This window comes from Achroia grisella, unplaced genomic scaffold, assembly GCF_030625045.1.
Source record: "Achroia grisella isolate CSIRO2021 unplaced genomic scaffold, CSIRO_AGI_Agris_v1 utg149, whole genome shotgun sequence".
Lineage (NCBI taxonomy): Eukaryota > Metazoa > Arthropoda > Insecta > Lepidoptera > Pyralidae > Achroia > Achroia grisella.
The window spans coordinates 5,181,148-5,205,101 of NW_026712644.1; the positions used below are offsets into that span (position 1 = coordinate 5,181,148).

Genomic DNA, 23,954 nt, shown 5'->3' on the forward strand with positions numbered 1-23,954 from the left:
TATTCAGTAACAATTTACATTGTGTTTGAAATAATAAAGTTTTTGCTGCTAAGAAATTCATCAACACTAAAAAGATTGCTCCAACAGAATGTAGAGATAAGAAAGGGAGTAAATAACGAGATGACTACGAACAGAGATGAATGGAATAGAAAAACGTGTTACACCTCAGATGAACGGGATAAGGAAGAAGCAGATGATGATGTTGATGAAGATAATTATGGTGGTGATGATGCTGGTGGTGTGGATGATGGTGGTTGAAAATTGTAAACCCCAAATGAATATGTGACACGATAGAAAGTGAGAGACTGTATATATGTCTGTACTGCTTACACAGTTTAGTCTTATAATCTATGAAGTAATCTCTGTAATTACTCTGTACATTATAAAATCGCTTTTGGTAACGCCGGAAACGGAAGTGTGTGCTATTAATTTCATTTGCATATCAATACGATGTCTTGTTGCAATAAAAATCGTGTGTATATTCATTAACTCTAATAGTGATGGTGATGATGGTGGAGGTGATGATGATGGTGATGATGATGATGGTGATGGTGATGATGACAGTGATGACGAGGTAGCATTACCTGCACGCCGACGATCATGAGCTTCATGCGTGCGTAGGGGCGCGCCTCCTGCAGCACGGACTTGAGGTACCCGACGATGTCCATGCTCTTGTACCGTCCGCTGTGCAGCATGGACCGCAGCGGCTCGTGCAGCTCGCAGCCCGCCATGTTGAGGTTCCACAGCCGCGACAGCAGGCCCATCTGCGGGGGCAGCTCCGAGATCTCTGCCGGACGGGACGGGGAGGGACTTTGTTAAGATTTTTCTATTAAAATCTAAATTTATATAACTCAAAGGTGACTGACATAGTGATCTATCAACGCACAGCCCAAACCACTGGACGGATCTGGCTGAAATTTGACATGCAGGTAGATGTTACGATGTAGGCATCCGCCAATAGACGACGGTTACCACTTACCATTAGGTGGGATGTTTGATGGTAAGTGGTACCATCGTCGTTGTACAAAGTACGAAATATACTCATTAATTAATCATGTACGTAACGTGATAACGTGATGTAGTGTCATGTATATAGACGACGGTTACCACTTACCATCAGGTGGGATTATTGATGGTAAGTGGTACCATCGTAGTACAAAGGAGAAAACTGTGATACTACAGGCAAAGTACCAGGACAACTTGAACTACTAGATAGTATGAAGCATAAAATGTTATAGTGAAATTACTGGGGACAAAATCGTGGCATTTTGTAACTCCTGGATAGTAACATATGTGTACTATGGGCGTCGCATGATAACGTGATCATGTATATAGACGACGGTTACCACTTACCATCAGGTGGGACGCAAGATTTATTGCCATCCTCGTTGTACAAAGTAGGAAATGTACTGCGATACTACAGTCAAAGTACCAGGACAACATGAACTAGTAGCGAGTCTGAAGTAACACAATAGTGAATTGCAGGGAACGAAAGCAAAATGTGAATACTATGTACGTAACATGATAACGTGATGTAGTGCTGTTCATGTATATAGACGACGGTTACCACTTACCATCAGGTGGGACGCAAGCTTTATTGCCATCCTCACAAAGTAGGGAATGTACTGCGATACTACAGTCAAAGTACCAGGACGACATGAACTAGTAGAGAGTCTGAAGTAACAGAAAAGTGAAATTGTGAACAAAACCATGTACGTAGCATGATAACGTGATGTAGTGTCATGTATATAGAAGATCGTCCAGCTGTTTTAATATTAATAAATGTACACTGGTTCCCGAGTTCCCGAGTATGACGCGCACCTTTGTTCCCGCTGAGGTTCAGCACGGAGAGGTTGGTGAGCTCGTGTATGGCGGGAGGCACCGCCCGTAGCAAGTTGCATGACACGTCCAGCATCGACAGCAGAGGGAACAGCAGACGACCCTTCAGGCTCGACCCGTTGTTCTGAACCCGAGAGAAGGAAGAAAGAAAAGTAATAAAAACAATAAAACTTAGAAAACCAGAGAGATGTTTGACATGATGCCCACGGCTACCTTTTACCATCGCACCGCTCGCCATCGACAGGGAATTCATCACACGCGGGAACCTAAGTGGTCTCGGACAGTGCGGTTTCAGAGGAGCTTCCTCCCGCGTACACTTACATTGTGGAATGAACTACCTGCCGAGGCCTGAAAAACCCCATGCTGTAGTATCGTGAGAAATCACGATACTACAGCATGGGGTTTTTCAAGAAGGGTATATTAAGGTTTCTTAAGGGTCGGCAACGCGTATGTGACACCCCTGGTGTTTCAGGCGTCCATAGGCTACGGTAACCGTTTACCATCAGATGGGCCGTATGCTTGTTTGCCATCTAAGTGGTATAAAAAAAAAAGAGAAGAGAAGACAAAAAATAGTATAAAGAATACACAGTGCCATCTAGACCCAAGTTAAGCTAGCTAAAGCTTGTGTTATGGGTACTAGATAACTGATACAAATACATAGATATGGATTTTCGTAAATACATACATATTATACATAGAAAATATCCAGACCGATACAAACAATCGTACTCATGAATACAAATGTTTGTGCCGTGCGAGAAATCGAACCCGCGGAAGTAAGGCGGTGTGCCAAATCGCTAGACCACTGAGGTCGTCACATAACAATGATAACCTAAAATAACTTTATTGTACTTCATTTACATTATGTATTGATAAAGTACAATTACAAAGAAACTTAAAATCCATAGCACTGACAATATTATCTGATTACACTAATAATGAGTGCGTAGCGATTTCTATGTTGATTATCGCATGCCTCTTACTTGTTATACTGCAATTATTTATATAAAAAAAACATTTATTCAAAAGATCACAAGTTTCTCGCTCATTCTTCTTGTGATGAGTCTGCGTTCCGAATGAGTGGTAGAATCAAAATATGACTATTCAAAAGTGTTTGTAATGAGTTTATTTGAATAAAGATTATTTCTATTTCTAATCTATATATATACAAGAGGCAATTCGGTCTGTTATTTTATTGTTTTCTGGTAACTAGGCAACGGTTTTGCCTCGTGATAATAGTAATTTCAAGAAGGGTACATTAAGATTTCTTAACAGTAGGCAACGCTCACGTGATACCCCTGGTGTCTCAGGCGATCATAGGCTACAGTAAGCGTTTACCATCAAATGAGCCGTATGCATTATTGCCACCATCGTAGTATAAAAAACAATCTCCACAAATGTTCTGAAAGGATGTACGATTGTAGGTTGTAGTGACTGCCAGTGCTCACCCAGTCGTCGTCGTCGTCGTCGGTGTGGGAGCCGTCGTGCGGCGCGGACACGTGCCCATCATCGTCCGTCGTCAGCTGGATGCGAGTCAACAGGTTGTTGGACAGGATCTGACAAACATATATTCATTCGAGACTTCGTACTGTTATGCCCGAGCCCAATACAAAGAAAATGCTAAGCCTGAATAATTCCCTATTTACATCGTTATATAAAAACAGTTTAGACAGTTAGTCAAATCAGTCCGCGTCGATAACTCATTTCACTTGCACCTACATAGTTTGGGATAAGTTTGTTAATATAATAACTTGTGAAACCACATTTTCGAAATAAACTATCTGAAATCAAGTGACTTTTGTGTTGTGTTTTAAAAAGGTTTTTTTAAAAAAACCCAAACGGGGTCAGCCGCCTAACAGTACACGTGAAACTTAACTATCTTTCTAAAATAAAAGTAGCCTAAGTTACTCTCTATTACATCAGCTACCTGTCAATAAAAGTCCAGTCAAAATCGGTCCAGTCATTTCAGAGATTAGCCGTAACAAACAGACACAAAGAAAAAACCTGCCAATAAAAGTCCCTTCAAATCTATCCTGTCATTTCAGAGATTAGCCTGATCAAACAGACAGACAAAAATTGTAAAAAATGTTATTTTAGTGTATGTACCGTATTTATATTCATATGCATGTAGTAAAAAACTGTTATTTCAATATTACAAACAGACACTCCATATGTATAGATGTATAGATGATTCTGACTGCGATGTACCTACATAAATAAATTTAGAATTATATGAACTTACCAATGTCCTGAGCCCTTCAAGTCGCAGATGTCTCCTCGCCGGACACGCCGCGTTCAGGAGCTGCGACCTGACTGAACCCCCCGAGCGCGGCCTGGACTTGTTGCTGGTAGATGTGGAGGAGTTCGGACAGTAGCACGCTAGTGGAACTCCTTCAGTTGACCCAAAGTTTTCTACCTGTTGAATGAATCTAAATATATATAACTCAAAGGTGACTGACGTAGTGATCTATCAACGCACAGCACAAACCACTGGACGGATCGGGCTGAAATTTGGCATGCAGGTAGATGTTATGACGTAGGCATCCGCTAAGAAAGGATTTTGATTAATTCCACCCCTAAAGAGATAAAATAGGGGATGAAAGTTTTTATGAAACTTTGTCAATTTTAAACCGATCGGGCTGAGACTTTGCATGCATAAAGCTACTATGACGAGAGAACCGGATTGTTAGTAATGTGGATTGATAATCCTATTACTAGCAATGTACCTTGTCAGGTCGCCCTCCACGCGGTTCCCCCTGGAAACCATCGTGTTAAATTCCCGGTGAATTTGTCACGATGTGCTAACTGACATGACCTCATGCTCATCTTATCATCCTCCACTGGTGCCCCGCCAGTGTATACCGATAGCGCAGGCGGGTGCACCATTCAATTATCATCCACAAAAAAAAAAGCTACTATGACGTAGGCATCCTCTAAGGATTGTGATAAATTCCAGCCCTAAGGGGATAAATTAACTCGAGAGAAGCCGCAGGCAATAGCTAGTATATAATAAGTTTTGTATGGTAGCTAACCTGTGGGAGGCTGGGCCAGCAGGTGATCTCGTTGTGGCTGAGGTCCAGCTGTCGAAGGCTGGTCGGGTATGATGTTACGTACGACATTGATCTGTACACAAATAATTTAATCATCTCGAAATCATTCCGAACTGACGGTATATTTGACATATCATAAGAGTCTGTAATAGACCTACATGAATGAAGATATTTTGAATTTGAATTTGAATATATCTTACATATAAAATTCTCGTGTCAGTTTTCGTTCCCATACTCCTCTGAAACGGCTTGACCGATTCTCATGAAATTTTGTGAGCGTATTGAGTAGGTCTGAGAATCGGCTATCATATATTTTTCATCCCCCTAAATGTTAGGGGTAGTCCACCCCTAATTTTTTTTTATTTTAAGGCAAAACAACGTTTGGCTTCCTCTAGAATCACTATATATTAAAAAAACCGCTTCAAAATCCGTAGCATATATAGGACCCGACAACGACAGCGACTATGTAATGAAGAAACAGTGTATTTCTCTTTTATTTACTGCCTGTGATTATAGAACTTTTTGTCTTTGATAAAAAACTTTAATCTTCAAATTTACATTAATTAAAAGTTATATTATAAATATAATAAATAATATATAATGAATAAATAATTATAGTCTTGCAGCTGTATTTTACAGCTTCATCGGACGATAGGGGGCGAGTGCAGATGGCACTCCAAACCAAAGGAAGGACTTATGGAGCGGAAATCTGATCACTACCTGCGAGGTGCTTATATTGTAACTTCAATCTTTATGCTTCCTATACCTTTATGTTATCCTGGTACTTTCACTGGAGTATTGCAGTTTAAAGTATACGTCCAGGCTTATGCAAATCGTCTATATATGACGGTGGCTTTTTTTGTACTGCTCTAATGCTGTAGACTGCAGCTGGCCTTTACAGATTCATCGGACGATAGGGGGTGAGTGCAGATGACACTCCAAACCAAAGGAAGGACTTATGGAGCGGAAATCTGATCACTTGCTTTCTATACCTTTATGTTATCCTGGTACTTTCATTGGAGTATTGAAGTTAAGTATACGTCCAGGCTTATGCAAATCGTCTATATATGACATGTTTTTTTTCGGACTACTCTAATGCTGTTAGCCGGAGCTGGCTTGTACAGCTTCACTGGACCATAGGGGGCGAGTGCAGATGGCACTCCAAACCAAAGGAAGGACTTATGGAGCGGCTGAAGAACAACTCCCGCCTGACGGATACGACTTTAGGTCTGACAAAGGGTCACCTGAGCGAGTTGTAGGCCATGTTGAGCCTCGTCAGTGCGGGCGCGCGGCAAGCCAGCACGGCCGGCACGCACGAGAACTGGTTGTGAGATAAATCCAGCGACGACAGCGAGCTGCCCCCCGCGCCCCCCGCCCCCGCCCCCGCCCCCGCCCCCGGGCCCCCCGCCGCCCCCTCGGGGGCGCGCGCCGCCCCCCGCCACCCGTGTGCTCGCCGCGCCTCCGACCACCTGGGGAAAGATGGGGACACTATTGTAAAATCCAAAATAAATGTTTTCGAGATGTGGTATTGGCACAAAATGTTATGAATTTCATGGACGGAGCGCCACACTGATGGATGTATTGGAACAACTAGGTATCAGAACCCGTCTCTCTACTCTGTGCTTCCAGCGTATGCTAATTTTGTTCGGTCACGTGACCCGATCAAATAAGCAGATAATTTGGAAAAAATTATAATGGTACACCACGTGAAGGACGGTTGGAAGAAGGCAGGGCTCCTGCTCGATGGAATGATTCCGATCGAGACCCCATCAACCAAAATATGCAGTCGGCGGTCCACTTGGCACAGGGTAGAAATGCCTTTCCAGGGAAAAAGGGGGAAGTAGTTGGTTATATAGGGAACCCGCAGAGATGGGGCCCGCTGTAGAGTGGGACTCCGACGGCGGTAGCCCGCTGTAGAGTGGGCCACCGCCGTCGGAGTCCCACTCTATAGTGGGCCACCGCCGTCGGAGTCCCACTCTACAGCGGGCCACCGCCGTCGGAGTCCCACTCTACAGCGGTCCACCGCCGTCGGAATCCCACTCTATAGCGGGCCATCGCCGTCGGAGTCCCACTCTATAGTGGGCCACCGCCGTCGGAGTCCCACTCTACAGCGGTCCACCGCCGTCGGAGTCCCACTCTATAGCGGGCCATCGCCGTCGGAGTCCCACTCTATAGTGGGCCACCGCCGTCGGAGTCCCACTCTACAGCGGTCCACCGCCGTCGGAGTCCCACTCTATAGTGGGCCACCGCCGTCGGAGTCCCACTCTAGAGCGGTCCACCGCCGTCGGAGTCCCACTCTATAGCGGGCCATCGCCGTCGGAGTCCCACTCTATAGTGGGCCACCGCCGTCGGAGTCCCACTCTACAGCGGTCCACCGCCGTCGGAGTCCCACTCTATAGTGGGCCACCGCCGTCGGAGTCCCACTCTAGAGCGGTCCACCGCCGTCGGAGTCCCACTCTATAGCGGGCCATCGCCGTCGGAGTCCCACTCTATAGTGGGCCACCGCCGTCGGAGTCCCACTCTACAGCGGGCCACCGCCGTCGGAGTCCCACTCTACAGCGGTCCACCGCCGTCGGAGTCCCACTCTATAGCGGGCCATCGCCGTCGGAGTCCCACTCTATAGCGGGCCATCGCCGTCGGAGTCCCACTCTATAGTGGGCCATCGCCGTCGGAGATTTCGATCCCGCGACTCCGGCATATGGCGTTGGGTGAGGGACATCTTGGAGATTTTAGTGAGTAGGAGTCTCACAGTACCCGCTTGCCTCCCCCGGGTGGGCGGGTCTCCATGAGGGATTTTCTCCAAGTCAAAAAAAAAGGGTAGAAATGCCTGGAGAATATTGGTTGGAACAAGCATTCCTGGTGATCGACATAGAAGAAGTTTGATAGCTATTACTCTGTAAATGATAATTTACCGGTTTTTCTCGACTGATGTAGCTAAATAAAGTAATTTGAATCTAATCAAGTACCATATATTTGAAAAATCCGCAAAATATAATGTAAATTGTACTCCGCATTTTGCTTCTCATCTGAGTCAAGGTGTAGAGCCGAGACTACTAAATTAATTATCCAAGCTACTCCCAGAAGAGCAGAAGTCTGCTGGTGTCTTCACAGATTACGGAGCGATGTCACTATTCCGATCTGAGTACTTTGTATGGCCACAAGAACTCCAGGTTTACTTGTGACTTGAGAGCATGATCCAACATCCTCCACTGATGCCCCGCCACGTCGTGGAAGACGTCCACTGCTGGACATAGACCTCCCCCAAAGATCTCCACGACGATCGGTACTGCGCTGCTCGCATCGCCTTCCAGCGATCTTGACCAGATCGTCGGTCCTTGCTGGAGTCCTTCCCACGCTGCGTCTTCTGGTCCGTGGTTGCCACTCGAGGACTTTACTGCCCCAACGGCCATCTGTCCTACGAGCTATGTGCCCTGCCCATTGATGATAATGGAATGAGGTGGGTGCATCATTCCATTACCATCGTATAAAACATACTCCAACATAACACTATATGATCACAACCTTCTGAGCTGAGTTTCTTGTCAGTTCTCATCTCGAAATCATTCCGAACTGACGGTAGATTTGACATATCATAAGAGTCTGTAATAGACCTACATGAATAAAGATATATTGGTTGATGGAACCACAATACAATGTACTCACACGGCGTTCCCCGCGCGATTTCCTATAACAATGACGCCGTCTTCATCCTCCTGCTGCTGGAGAGGCTCCGGATCATTGCTCTCGATGGATGGACTGCGAGTGGATGACTTCTGTGAACACATTCGTTTGTCAGTCTTATTAATATTACTAGTTGTTTCTGCGACTTCGTCCGCGATGAATTACACTTTATTTTTCTAAAATAAAAGTAGCCTAAGTTACTTCTTATTACATCAGCTGCCTGGTAATAAAAGTGCAGTCAAAATCGGTCCAGCCATTTCAGAGATTAGCCGAAACAAACAGACAGACAGACAAAAATTGTAAGAAATATTATTGTGGTGTATGTACCGTATTTATATTATGCACTAGCTGTTCCCGCGACTACGTCCGCGTCGACTTTAATGTTATTTTTCTAAAATGAAAGTAGCCTAAGTTACTCCTTATTACATTAGCTACTTGCCAAAAAAAGTCCCGTCAAAATTGGTCCAGCCATTTCAGAGATTAGCCGAAACAAACAGACAGACAGACAAAAATTGTAAGAAATGATATTTTGGTGTATGTACCGTATTTATATTCATATGTATGTAGTAAAAAACGGTTATTTCAATATTACAAACAGACACTCCAATTTTATTTATATGTATAGATATTTTTTTACCTAACGTAACTAAACTGCATGCACTAACCGAGGATCGGCTGGTTTACCTGGTCGCTTTTCTTCCACGGAAAGATACTAACGGATTGCGTGAAGTTGAACGCTGATGATGAAGAGGCGCTGTTCTGTGATGACGCCGGAGACAACACCTGGGGTGGACTGCTGCATTCTGGTGCAGGCTGCGGAAGACATTTTTTTTAGGATATTGTATTGGTGCACCCGCCTGCGCTAACGGTATACGCTGGCGGGGCACCAGTGGAGGATGATAGGGCATGAGCTCACTTCAGACGTAACCCTGGAGTGCTTGCAGTGCCCACACAATGACTCTAATCCTTGGAACGGTGAGGTCGCTTCATGAAGTCTGTGAAGACATCAGAAGGCTTCTGCACTTCTGGGAGGAGCTTGACTATTTCCTTCATACAGGTCATTATAATGACCTAGTAAGGACAGCAGTAACATAATGTTATATTGAGACTTAAATATTGTATCTGTTTCTTCTTTTTTTTTTTATATATACTTTTTAATATACAATCGATTTGTTTACATAAAAATTTTAAATTAGTATAAAAAGTGAAGTTATGTGTATATATAGTAGATATAGAACCTTAGCTAAGTCCATTTTTGTAACTGTTTTTTTTTTGCACAATAAACTTATAAAACTTATATTTTAGTAGCGAACATGAGGTCAGGTCAGTTAGCACATCGTGGTGAATTCACAAACAATGGATCACAATGGTTTCCAGAGGATGGACTTATTCTCCATTCCTAGCAATCCCTCTCCATCTTGAAGATGGTGGTATTTACAGTGGAGGATGTTAGAATGAGTAGGAGGTCAGGTCAGTTACCACATCGTGGTGAATTCACCAGGAATTTACCACGATGGGTTACAGGGGATACCGAATGGAGGTCATGATGGTCCTGACATGGAACATTGCTAGCAATGGGGTCATCAGTCTGGGGGACTGCTGCAGTCGGGGACAGGCTGCGGTAGTAATTTTTATATGATAACTAGTTGTACCGGCAAACGTTGTTTTGCCTTAAAATAAAAAAAAAATTAGGGGTGGACTACCCCTAATATTTAAGGGGATGAAAAATAGATTGGCCGATTCTGAGACCTACTCAATACGCTCACAAAATTTCATGAGAATCGGTCAAGCCGTTTCGGAGGAGTATGGGAACGAAAACTGTGACACGAGAATTTTATATATAAGATAATAGAATGATGTACCCGTTTGCGCTAACCGCTTAAACTGGCGGGGCACCAGTGGAGGATGATAAGATGAGCATGAGGTCAGGTCAGTTAGCACATCGTGGCAGATTCACCAGGAATTTATCAGGTAAGTTAGCCCATCGTAGTAATTTCTCTAGAAGTTGATGATAATAAGACGATGGTTTCCAGGGAGAACCAACGTAGCAGACAACCTGACAGAGTACATTTTTTTTATTGGATTGTTTGGGCTATTGTCAGGTGCATGTACCTGTAGCACTGCGACCTACATAGATCTATTGTGCTCGCCCTTTTCAGAGTTCGCTTCCTAGACCCGTCAGGGACAAGAATTGAAGGATATTCTTAGGAGCGATGAGATCCTGGCGAAATTGTCACGACTGATCTGACCTCATATACATTTTCACTGGTCTCCCGCCAGCGTAGATTTTTAGCGCTAGCAGGTGCACCATTCCACTATCATACATATAAAAAAATAGTCAATTTTTTATTCTACCACTCATTTGGAACGCAGTCTCATCACAAGAAGAACGAGCGAGAAACTTGTGTGTTGCACTGTAAATGTTTAAAATTACGAAATAGGACGTGGGTTCGATCGGGGTCTGAATGGTATGAATGTGGGTACCTGTTCTCCGTGGGGCAGGTCCCGCAGGTGGTTGAGGGCGGCGTTGAGGTCCCGGAGGGCGGGCGCCGCCCACACGCGCGGGGGGAGCGACCGCAGCTTGTTGTTGGAGACGTCCAGCGTCGCCAGCGACGGCAGCGAGAACAGCTCCGGAGGGATCTCCTCTAGGCGGTTATCCTGAGGAAGTTGTGAAACTAACTCACCTTTAAACAGGCTAATGAGAACTTATAACACGTATTCAAAGAAACATTCATCAGTTGACATATTTAGTAATAGTTATTGCAAATGTCTCAATAGTATTATAAGTTCTAGTTGAATCAGTACAGGTTTTATATAGGTAGAAATTTATGTTGTTTTTTATGTTTTGTTAATTGTTAATTGTAAGCACAAATTTGTCACATAAATGTCGTAGTTGCCTATAATTAAGGTTGCGCTTAGTATAAATATAATAGATTGTAATGTAATATATATAATGTAACAGTATTGGTGTAAACCTTGTTGGTGACCTAAATAATAAAAAAAAAAAAAAAAAAAAAAAAAAAAAAAAAAAAAAAAAATGTGCTGGAGGCCCCGTCGTGCGACGCGTCTATGAAATGCTACGAAACTCGGCGTGCGGCCTCTTTTGGTCGACGTCTTGTCGACAGCTTGTATACAAATATAATAAGTTACTTCTTATTACATCAGCTACCTGCCAAAAGGAGTCCCGTTAAAATCGGTCCAGCCATTTCAGAGATAAGCCGGAACAAACAGACAGACAGACAGACAGACAAATTGTAAAAAATGTTATTTTTGTGTATGTACCGTATTTATATTCATATGCACGTAGTAAAAAACGGTTATTTCAATATTACAAACAGACACTACCATTTTATTCATATGTATAGATTATATTTTTTTTCTATTATTGTGTTACAGATTCTAGTAAATACATCACTTCAAGATTGGTAAGTTATTTTATTTATTTTAGTGGTCTAGCGGTTTAACACAAAGTCTGATTTCGAATGGTCGCAGGTTCAATTCCTCGCATGTAGCAAATATTCGTATTTATGAGTACGACTGTTTGTGTCCGTCTGGGTGTTTCTAATATATATTGATGAGATTCGTCTGGTTTGGACACGTTTCATATATGAACGTAGGTACCTGCAGGTACAGTTCCTGCAGCACTGGCGCGCTGTACACCTGCGGTCGCTTCTTGTTCCTGCCGCGCCACTTGGTGCCGTCCTCGTCGAACGGGTCCTCACTCGTCGGGAGACGTTCCAACTTGTTCTGGGCTACATTCAGGTATCTGGAAGCAGATGATGTTATAAAATATGAATGGCTGTCTGTCTCTTTGTTCTTGACAATCTCTGAAACGGCTGGACCGATTTTGACGGGACTTTTATTCGCAGATTGCCAATGTCATAAGGAGTAACTTTGGCTACTTTTTTTTTTTTTAATTAATTGTTTTAGTAAAAAAAATATATTTCCACGCGGATAAAGTCGCGGGTAACAGCTAGTATATAATGATATACAATTATAGTCGACGTACCGTTAACCGTAGTGTGCGGCCCTGTCGAGTTTCTGCAACGTACTTACTGAAAAGCGAGCAGCGAGTGACGTCATGCAGCACTGCAGCCTGCAGCAGTACCTGAGGGAGAGCAGCGCGAACAGGTCGGGCGGCAGCAGGCGCAGCTCGTTGTTGGGCAGCTCGAGCCGGGTGAGGACCAGCACTGCAGCCTGCAGCAGTACCTGAGGGAGAGCAGCGCGAACAGGTCGGGCGGCAGCAGGCGCAGCTCGTTGTTGGGCAGCTCGAGCCGGGTGAGGACCAGCACTGCAGCCTGCAGCAGTACCTGAGGGAGAGCAGCGCGAACAGGTCGGGCGGCAGCAGGCGCAGCTCGTTGTTGGGCAGCTCGAGCCGGGTGAGGACCAGCACTGCAGCCTGCAGCAGTACCTGAGGGAGAGCAGCGCGAACAGGTCGGGCGGCAGCAGGCGCAGCTCGTTGTTGGGCAGCTCGAGCCGGGTGAGGACCAGCACTGCAGCCTGCAGCAGTACCTGAGGGAGAGCAGCGCGAACAGGTCGGGCGGCAGCAGGCGCAGCTCGTTGTTGGGCAGCTCGAGCCGGGTGAGGACCAGCACTGCAGCCTGCAGCAGTACCTGAGGGAGAGCAGCGCGAACAGGTCGGGCGGCAGCAGGCGCAGCTCGTTGTTGGGCAGCTCGAGCCGGGTGAGGACCAGCACTGCAGCCTGCAGCAGTACCTGAGGGAGAGCAGCGCGAACAGGTCGGGCGGCAGCAGGCGCAGCTCGTTGTTGGGCAGCTCGAGCCGGGTGAGGACCAGCACTGCAGCCTGCAGCAGTACCTGAGGGAGAGCAGCGCGAACAGGTCGGGCGGCAGCAGGCGCAGCTCGTTGTTGGGCAGCTCGAGCCGGGTGAGCGCCAGCACGGCCGCGCGGCCGCACTGCAGCTTGCTGTTGACTCGCAGCGCCGCCGCCCGCACCCACGACATGCTGCAACGCACACACATCCCTTCACTTCTCTTTATAATCACGATCATAACCCTGAACGACTCACAACGCCACCTAGTGCCGATCAGAACTTGTGTTATGGATACTAGACTTCTTGAATACATAAAACTAGTGACCATGTAAGGAAGGTCATTTATGTAAACAAAAATGAAAAAAGGGCCTAGAATAGACCCTTGAGGAACACACCAGATTCTTTAGACTTTACACCATTTATTTCAATAATTTGCATTTTATCATCAAAAATTGAGATTTTCGTATCGAGGTTCGATCGTTTTGAGGTCTTCATTTCTAATATTATAATGTTCTAGTTTATATATAAGTATTGCATGATCGATGCAATCAAATACTTTCGAAAGGTCTAAGAATATGCCGATAGGATCCTGAGTCCTCTACCAAGAATCAAATTGATTAGGCCCGGTTGGGGTGGGGAAATGATATCACTCAGTGGACTGTATAATTATGTATATATTATAACAAGTTATAAGTGAAAGTACGTGCGGTGCCCAATGCACGGAATGCCCGAGTGCCCGAAATATATGTTTCTCTGAGAGCGAAACCAGCGTCAGCTGATAATTAGTCAGGTTTGTACCACGTTACGAATCATTCTATAAAAGCAACCTTACCGTATACTCGACAGCTGGCACCTGAGCTCCCTCCAGTTGATCATGACCGGCGTGGTGGGGCACAGCGAGCTGTACGTCAACGTCGAGTCTGATTCGCGACTGTTAAACACGGCCTCCGATATCGCTGACTTATTCAACTTATAATCAGGGTCTGGATACGCCTGAAATTGTAAATCAGTTACTTCAGTTAAGTCATATATTCAAAATTCAAAATATCTTTATTCATGTAGGTCTATTACAAACTTTTATGATATCTCAAATCTACCGTCAGTTCAGAATGATTTAGAGATGAGACGATTCTTTTCAAATAAATGTTGTATATGTTAGCAATAATATATCTTTATAGTATACTAAAATATTGTCCGAAGAAAGCAGATCTTTAATTTGTTTGACAAATAATATCTTCCTTTATAATTAATGTATAATGAAAATTGTTTCATGTTTTGTAATCTCGTACACTGGTTTATAATAGCTAATATCGTTTGATGATGATTCATTGTTGACTCCAGTGATATGTATTAGTCTAGTACAAGGTCCAATATTTAATAATCTTCTAGACTTGTGCCCTGAAGTACACTTGCATGTTTGTCAAATAATGCATTATTTCATAACATAAATATATAAATAAAAAAAAATAAAGTACTAAACCATTAAAGTTATGTGATTATTATAATACGGTAAATTCTAATTTTTGTAATAGATTTTAGCATCAAAGGTTTTTTAGAAGGCTTTTGATTAAGTCAATATGAGATTCTCTGTTATAACAATTTGAATCTATCGTATTGTCAACAAGTGTGTAAGTAGAGTGTGGTGCGGTACCTTGGTGGCCAACAGCTTGGCGAGCAGGTCTGCCAGCCCGTGTCGCGCGCACTCCCTGGCGGCGCGGGCGTGGGGGTCTGCGGCGCCGGCCGCCACCAGCGTCTCCACGAGCTGCACGTGCTTCAAGCGCGCCGCCACCGCCAGCGCCGTCCACGGACCCTCGCCTACACATACCACCATTACTCATATCTCTCCTATATTAGCTTCCTCACAAAATATGAATAAATTATAAGACACCATAGAGTACAGGCAGGCATTCCAGTTACTATACATAAAAATGCTAACGAAATTAAGGAAGACACCAGATTGCAAAAAGGCAAAGTAATTGACAATACATTAAAACGACATCATCCAGATAGACACAACGCATGACTTTAATTCGAGTTTTACTTACCATATTATTATTGGACTAGATTTATATACTAAAAATGGTGAAATATGAATTGGAAAGAAATAATAAGGAATAATTAATATTTAACTTGCATATTAATTCTATGCAGGTTACTTAATAGTATATGATAGTAAGCAGCTATCAAATCGAAGTATACTCACGATCGGGCGTGTACCCCCTGTTGGAGGGCGAAGGTGTGGGGGTGGAGGCGGAGGGCGCGACGGCCATCGACCGGACCACGGCGGCGGAAGCACTGCGCGACCGGCGCCGGGACTCCGGCGGGGATGTACTCTACCAGAAAGACAGATATACATATAAATATATGTCGTAGTTGCTAGCAACTAGTTTGTCAATGGTTGACCATAAACTGTTAATATTCAATAATGTTTAAGTATAAACAAAAACGATTCAGTAGTAAGCGATGCAACAGGTGGCATTGACGAGGCACTGCGGGAGGATGAACTTGATCTGGCGGCAGAAGGCGGCATTGATGAACCAACTGATCCGGCGGCAGAAGGCGTCACTGACGAGGTACTGCGGGGGTAGGCACCTGGTCTAGTGGTAGAAGGCGACATTGACTAGCCACTGCGTGCGAAGGCACCTGGTCCGGTAGCAGCGGGCAACAATGACAAGGCACCTGGTTCGGCGGCAGAAGGCAGCACTGACGAGGCACTTGGAGAGGTGGCACCTGGTCCGGCGGCAGACGACACTGACGAGGTACTACGGGAGGAGGCACCTGATCCGGCGGCAGCGAGACAGCGTCCGGCGCCGCGCCGGCGGCCAGCAGGCGTCGCAGCAGCCGCACGCGGCCGGCGCGCGCCGCGCTCCCCACGCACGAGTCCCCCGCGCGCCCGCCGTCCGCCCGCACCGGCCGCACGCGCGTCGCCGCCGCCTCCTACGCATACGCACACGCTTATATCCGGCTCGATGGACTAACGACGTTTACACTCCATTGTGAATATTTACAGGCAAAAATCTGGTGCAACATATTATTACACGCACGTTCACATCCGGCTCGAAGGACTAACTACACTAACTCTCAATTATGAACATGTATTTATCTATACATACATTTGTTGCAATATATTAATACACACGAGTGCTCCAATCATTTTCTTTTCTCATAAAGATTAAATATTATATTGATTCAGAAATAAGACCGCCTGTTGGACGTTCTTACTCTGCAAATATTCATTGCAATACATATCTAACGAAAGAAGAAATTAATAAATGAATAGTTTATTTATTGAAAATTAATCTGTGCCGATTGCACTTTATTCCAAACAAAACACGGAACGAACCTTGTTCCCGCCGGTGAGCTTGGTGACGATGGCGTGTATCCCGAGGGAGATGCCGGCGCGGTGCGGGCTCGTCACCGCCGGAGACGAAACCGGTGCGGCCGCAGCCTCCGGACACTCCGACGGCTGATTGGGAAATAAACATGTGCTTTTATTCGAGGACCTCTTTGTTCTAGGTGTATAACACGCAGACCGATACAAACAATCATACTCATGAATACAAATGTTTTGAATCGAACCCGCGACCATCGGACGTAAAGCGGTGTGCTAGACCACCGAGGTCGTCATATTACTGCGATCAAATCCGATAAGGTAGACTTTGTTTTAATGTAGCATTTGTGATCCAGAGTCAAGAGACAAGAGCAACAGAACCAAGTCATAGAGCAAAATGCTATCACCTAATAGAGAAATATTGGTGGGAAGACGATTGTTAGTAATGTGGACTCATGACCCCATTACTAGCAATGTACCATGTCAGGTTGACCTCCACGCGGTTCCCTGGAAACCATCGTGATAAATTCCTGGGGAATTTGTCACGATGGGCTAACTGACCTGACCTCATACTCATCATCCTCCGCTGGTGCCCCGCCAGCATAAATCATCAGCGCAGGCGGAAGCACCATTCCATTATCACCCATAAAAAAAAACAGAGAGATATTTGATTGAAGCTGACCATTCAGTCCACTGTACTGCACTGTACTGTACCTGGGGACGAGCGGGCACGCTGTACGACAGCAGCGCGTCCACCACGCCGAGGTTCCCGAGCGAGCACGCCACGTACAACGCGCTCTGACCGCTCACTGTACTGTACTGCACTGTACTGCACTGTACTGCACTGTACTGCACTGTACTGTACCTGGGGACGAGCGGGCACGCTGTACGACAGCAGCGCGTCCACCACGCCGAGGTTCCCGAGCGAGCACGCCACGTACAACGCGCTCTGACCGCTCACTGTACTGTACTGCACTGTACTGCACTGTACTGCACTGTACTGCACTGTACTGTACCTGGGGACTTGAGCGGGCACGCTGTACGACAGCAGCGCGTCCACCACGCCGAGGTTCCCGAGCGAGCACGCCACGTACAACGCGCTCTGACCGCTCACTGTACTGTACTGCACTGTACTGCACTGTACTGCACTGTACTGTACCTGGGGACGAGCGGGCACGCTGTACGACAGCAGCGCGTCCACCACGCCGAGGTTCCCGAGCGAGCACGCCACGTACAACGCGCTCTGACCGCTCACTGTACTGTACTGCACTGTACTGCACTGTACTGCACTGTACTGTACCTGGGGACGAGCGGGCACGCTGTACGACAGCAGCGCGTCCACCACGCCGAGGTTCCCGAGCGAGCACGCCACGTACAACGCGCTCTGACCGCTCACTGTACTGTACTGCACTGTACTGCACTGTACTGCACTGTACTGCACTGTACTGTACCTGGGGACGAGCGGGCACGCTGTACGACAGCAGCGCGTCCACCACGCCGAGGTTCCCGAGCGAGCACGCCACGTACAACGCGCTCTGACCGCTCACTGTACTGTACTGCACTGTACTGCACTGTACTGCACTGTACTGCACTGTACTGTACCTGGGGACGAGCGGGCACGCTGTACGACAGCAGCGCGTCCACCACGCCGAGGTTCCCGAGCGAGCACGCCACGTACAACGCGCTCTGACCGCTCACTGTACTGTACTGCACTGTACTGCACTGTACTGCACTGTACTGCACTGTACTGTACCTGGGGACGAGCGGGCACGCTGTACGACAGCAGCGCGTCCACCACGCCGAGGTTCCCGAGCGAGCACGCCACGTACAACGCGCTCTGACCGCTCACTGTACTGTACTGCACTGTACTGCACTGTACTGCACTGTACTGTACCTGGGGACGAGCGGGCACGCTGTACGACAGCAGCGCGTCCACCACGCCGAGGTTCCCGAGCGAGCACGCCACGTACAACGCGCTCTGACCGCTCACTGTACTGTACTGCACTGTACTGCACTGTACTGCACTGTACTGCACTGTACTGCACTGTACTGTACCTGGGGACGAGCGGGCACGCTGTACGACAGCAGCGCGTCCACCACGCCGAGGTTCCCGAGCGAGCACGCCACGTACAACGCGCTCTGACCGCTCACTGTACTGTACTGCACTGTACTGCACTGTACTGCACTGTACTGTACCTGGGGACGAGCGGGCACGCTGTACGACAGCAGCGCGTCCACCACGCCGAGGTTCCCGAGCGAGCACGCCACGTACAACGCGCTCTGACCGCTCGAGTCGCGCGCGTTCACGTCGAACGCGAACGAGTACTGCCACTGGCCCGTCGCGTCCCTGCAGTAGAATAGAATAGAAGATACACTTTTGAATAGACATATTTGTTATAGTTAGTTATAATAATAATAATGTTATGTTTGCGTGCAATAATAGGGTCTATAATGATCTAAAACCAATCATAAACATCTTTCATTGTAATATTACGGAATGCAATAAATTAAATTTATTTTTGTAATCTACCGCTCATTCGGAAAGCTATCTCATCACAAGAAGAACGAGCAAAAATCTTATGTGTTGCTCTTTTAAATGAATTTCTGCCTGGCTCCGTCTGAACCGGATATTTTTTTTAATCTACCATCGAAAAGCTGTTTCATCGCAAGAAGAACGAGCAAGGAACTTGGGTGTTGCTTTTAAATCAATAACTGTCTAGCGCTGTTTGGACGATATTTTTTTAATCTACCACTCATTAGGAAAGCTTTCTCATCACAAGAAGAACGAGCAAGGGACTTATGTGTTGCTCTTTTAAATCAATAATGGCCTGGCTCTGTCTGGACCCGATATACATTCTTTCGGAAAGCTGTCTTATCACAAGAAGAACGAGCAAGAAACTTAGATGTTGCTTTTAAATCAATATCTGCCTAGCTCTCTCTCTCTCCCCAAACAGTAAGTAAACACTGCTTCCAAGCTATATCCAAGCATAGAGCTTGGATGTAACAACTTTACTTCCAAAGTGTTGACTGTCATTGCTTGATGATGCCTCGTTTAGAAGTAAAACACGTGTTGCAATATGGGTGTAGACTCAATAACGGTCGGAATTTGATCACCAATAGAGAAGATCGTAACGCTTCCAGTAGCGGTGGTCAGGTTTCCACACTGGATGTTTGTGGTCTCACACATGGTAATGGTAGCGGAATAAAACAAAATTATACAAGTCCCATTGATTAATGATACCGACAACCACCTTTTACCATCGCACCGCTCGCCATCGACAGGGAATTCATCCCCACACGCTGGAACCTAAATGGTCCCGAACAGTGCGGTTTCAGAGGAGCTTCCTCCCGCGTACACTTAGATTGTGGAATGAACTGGTTTTCCCATGAGACTACAGCATGGTGTTTTTAAAGAAGGGTATATTAAGGTTTCTTAAGGGTCGGCAACGTGCACGTGATACCCCTGATGTTTCAAGCGTTCAGAGGCTACGGTAACCATTTACCATTAGATGGGCCGTATGCATGATTGCCAACATCATAGTATAAAAAAAATGTAGTGCAAGTCTGTAAAATAACCTCGAATTCTAAGAAATACAGTTTTTTACTTTACTATAACTAAATGGCAACATGTTTGCCATATACATCTTAAGTAGACAGTAATAAAGAGAGAATAGAGTAAACTCACGTGTAAGTGTTTAGGATAGACTCAGGATACGGATACTCGAGTAGGAGAGTCACCATCGCCGCATGGCCGCCGATGCACGCCGCGTGAAGTGGCAGCCATTTCTCCACAGTTTCTTGCTGAAAAATATATAATAATAATAATAAAAATAACCGTCGACAATCCACACAGCGCCCTCTAGTCCCAAGCTAAGCAGAACCTAGAGCGCGAGCATTTTAGTCCTTCGAGCCGGATGTTGTACTATGTATAGGTACTAGGCAATTGATACTAATATTTAAATTTATCTTTGTTTGAAATGTCCTGGAGTATGAAGCCCAGAGCCCTAGAATTTTGGTCCTTCGAGCCGGAACTTGTATAGGTACTAGACAACTGATACTTAAATCTATCGTTATTTGAAATGTCCCGGGGTAAAAAGCCCAGACCCCAAGCATTTTGGTCCTTCGAGCCGGAGCTTGTATAGGTACTAGACAACTGATACAAATACTTAAGTCTATCTTTGTTAGAAATGTTCTAAGGGAAAAAAAAACACACCTGGACAGCTTGTGGGAAGTGAGCGAGCAGCAGCTTGGCGACGTCGACGTGTCCGTGGTAGCTGGCGATGTAGAGCGGGCAGTACGCGGTGACGGGGTGCGCGCGCCCGTCCGCGCCCGCCGCCAGTAGTGCCGCAGCCGCTGACGTCACACCCGCTTCCGCCGCACTAACCGACAAACATAAAGATTGTTTTTAAGTTGGATGACAACTTTCCGTATAGGATTCTATCTACGAGCTGCCTATCCACGATTCTTTCAAGCGCGATCAGGAGCGTGCACGACGACGCGAAAATACTATCACGTGGATTTTTTTCGGATCGTAGCACCCCAGTAGAGGTGGGGCGGAATTGGATCGCAGTACCCAGTGGGAGATAGAGGTAAGGCGGAGTTGGGTCGCAGTACCCTGTGGGGGATAGAGGTGGGGCGGAGTTGGCTCGCAGCACCCAGTGGGGGATAGAGGTGGGGCGGAGTTGGATCGCAGCACCCAGTGGGGGATAGAGGTGGGGCGGAGTTGGATCGCAGCACCCAGTGGGGGATAGAGGTGGGACGGAGTTGAATCGCAGCACCCAGTGGGGGATAGAGGTGGGACGGAGTTGGATCGCAGTACCCAGTGGGGGATAGAGGTGGGGCGGAGTTGGATCGCAGCACCCAGTGGGGGATAGAGGTGGGACGGAGTTGGATCGCAGTACCCAGTGGGGGATAGAGGTGGGGCGGAGTTGGATCGCAGCACCCAGTGGGGGATAGAGGTGGGGCGGAGTTGGATCGCAGCACCCAGTGGGGGATAGAGGTGGGGCGGAGTTGGATCGCAGCACCCAGTGGGGGATAGAGGTGGGACGGAGTTGAATCGCAGCACCCAGTGGGGGATAGAGGTGGGACGGAATTGGATCGCAGTACCCAGTGGGGGATAGAGGTAGGGCGGAGTTGGGTCGCCCCTTCCTCTTCTTCTTCGGATTAATGGATAGAAGGAGCTTACCGCCAACCACGACCGTTCACTATTTATCGGACTCCGAACTACAGTCACAGCGAGAGAAAGACAAAAAATGTAGGCGATGATCCTTTGAATGACTCACGTGTACAGCAGTGTGTTGGCCCCACCCGGCGTCAGGTTCACGATGACCCCGGCCTCGTTCCCCAAGGAGGCCAGCTTGGTCTTGAGCTGGTGCGTGTCCCCGCTGGTCACCAGCTCCCGGAGCTGCGCGAGGTGGGAGAGCCGCTCGCGCTCCTGGGCATCTGACCAACAATTTATTTACTTTAGCTGTTACCCTTCGTCTTGTGGAATTTAACTTTGTTTTATTGAAATAAATGCATAGTAATAATATATCAATAATTTAGATAATTTCTTACGCTGGTTTCTATGTATGTATTTACAAAACAAAAAGTATTTATATGTCTAGTACCCATAAGGCATCTAGTCCCAAGCTAAGCAGAGCTTGTGTTATGGGTACTAGACAACTGATATAAATACATGGATACATTGTTTTTTGTAAATAAATACATATTGTACATAGAAAACACCCAGACCGATACAAACAATCATACTAGTGAATACAAATGTTTGTGCCGTGCGAGGAATCGAACTCACGATCGACGATCGGATAGTAAAGCGGTGTGCTATAGCACTAGACCACCGAAGTTGTCGATAAAAACCATCGCTCCTAAGAATATCCTTCAATTCCCTGACGGGTTTAAGTAGCGAACTCTGAAAAAAGGGCGAGCACAATAGATCTATGTAGGTCAGTGCTATAGGTCCAAGCACCTCGGAGTAGGGCGAAATAGGTCGCCGCAATAATATGGGGCCTGCCCTACAACAGGGTGGGCCATCGCTGCCGGAGCTGGGGTTGAATGCACATGCAAACCCCCTAGCTCCGGCATAGGCGCTCGTAGGTACACCGTGTGGTTTTTAGTGAGTAACTATATTATTATTATTTATCTTCTTTTCCTTTTTTTTCTCTTCTTTTATAGATTTAAGAGAAGGTAATACTCACCTACACGGACCTTAGCCAAGTGTGGGAGAGGTTGTGTTGGGTGAAGATATTGTTGAGGAGGTACGTACGGTATGTACGGGCCTAAGTCAAGTACATAACAATATTCTATCTTAGGTGGATATATCATAATACAAATGTAAGCCTAATCTGTCTGTAGAAAGTTTCTAACAATGCGGCATGTGTTTAGAACTACAGCCTTCTGTAGTTGCCAGTATATATTAGGAGGCAAGTTCAGGGTATTTAGTGACTGATGCATGTGTTTCGGTATGACACCTGTAGTTGAGAGGTCGATTGGGACTATTGTTACTTTTTGTAAGTGCCAGAGTCGGGTTATTTCTGTTTGTAATTCTTTATATTTTGTTATTTTTTCGGCTATCGTATTTTGCAGGTTGTCTGTGTTGGGGACAGCGATATCAATCAGATATCCAGTTTTGGTAGTTTTGTTTATTAGTGTAATGTCTGGCCTATTGTATTATTATTATTTTAAATAAAAAATGGGTGATCACCATGACCTTTCCAAGGATCAGCGACATCATCAAAAAAGTAATGTACAGCATCGTAAGCCACGTCCGGCTCCTCTTGTGGTTGTGATCTGCGCAGACTGGCGCGGGCGTGTTTGTGTCGAGCGCGCGTATTCTTCTCCCTTTTGCGAAACCTCTGCAGCATTGTCCTCATAATATTTTGGAACTGGGATCGATCTATTTAGTTTCCTAGTTCCCCGAGAACTAATTCGATCTTTTAGTTCGTTCGCGATAGAATAATAGTCAAATTTGGTTGTTCAGACCCTAGGATTATATATATTTTCCCCCAAGCATGTGTCCTTAAGCTTTCCGACCTTTAAGACAGATTTCCTCTTATTAATTGTTCAACCAATTGGTTGTATATTCAATATTTTTTCTATTTGAGTATTTAATTGAATTAGTGCTAATAGGTGGTTTGTATTCACACACTTAAATTTGAAAATGTAAAGTAAGAATAAAATTATTTAAAAGAGCAACACGCAAGTTTCTTGCTCGTTCTTCTTGTGATGACACAGCTTTCCGAATGAGCGGTAGATTAAAAAAAATGTGATGATTATTCAAAAG

At 46.0% G+C, this 23,954-nt stretch overlaps 1 protein-coding gene across 1 annotated transcript in view; it reads right to left on the reverse strand.

Annotated features, from left to right (window-relative positions):
• Positions 1-23,954, reverse strand: part of LOC131840848 (leucine-rich repeat serine/threonine-protein kinase 1) — a 94,372-nt gene that overhangs the window by 55,765 nt on the left and 14,653 nt on the right. Inside the window, exons 4-26 of the mRNA XM_059189042.1 lie at positions 21,955-22,114; positions 20,886-21,051; positions 20,358-20,473; positions 18,728-19,019; positions 18,220-18,686; positions 17,538-18,123; positions 17,387-17,491; positions 16,685-16,807; positions 15,934-16,278; positions 15,545-15,674; positions 14,993-15,156; positions 14,174-14,334; positions 13,386-13,532; positions 12,192-12,336; positions 11,055-11,228; positions 9,255-9,383; positions 8,553-8,662; positions 6,134-6,358; positions 4,872-4,962; positions 4,082-4,255; positions 3,288-3,395; positions 1,822-1,963; positions 585-787 (exon numbers count right to left, since the gene is read on the reverse strand). Coding sequence (XP_059045025.1) covers positions 585-787; positions 1,822-1,963; positions 3,288-3,395; positions 4,082-4,255; positions 4,872-4,962; positions 6,134-6,358; positions 8,553-8,662; positions 9,255-9,383; positions 11,055-11,228; positions 12,192-12,336; positions 13,386-13,532; positions 14,174-14,334; positions 14,993-15,156; positions 15,545-15,674; positions 15,934-16,278; positions 16,685-16,807; positions 17,387-17,491; positions 17,538-18,123; positions 18,220-18,686; positions 18,728-19,019; positions 20,358-20,473; positions 20,886-21,051; positions 21,955-22,114 — 4,463 coding nt within the window. The remainder of the gene's footprint in view (positions 1-584; positions 788-1,821; positions 1,964-3,287; positions 3,396-4,081; positions 4,256-4,871; positions 4,963-6,133; positions 6,359-8,552; positions 8,663-9,254; positions 9,384-11,054; positions 11,229-12,191; positions 12,337-13,385; positions 13,533-14,173; positions 14,335-14,992; positions 15,157-15,544; positions 15,675-15,933; positions 16,279-16,684; positions 16,808-17,386; positions 17,492-17,537; positions 18,124-18,219; positions 18,687-18,727; positions 19,020-20,357; positions 20,474-20,885; positions 21,052-21,954; positions 22,115-23,954) is intronic.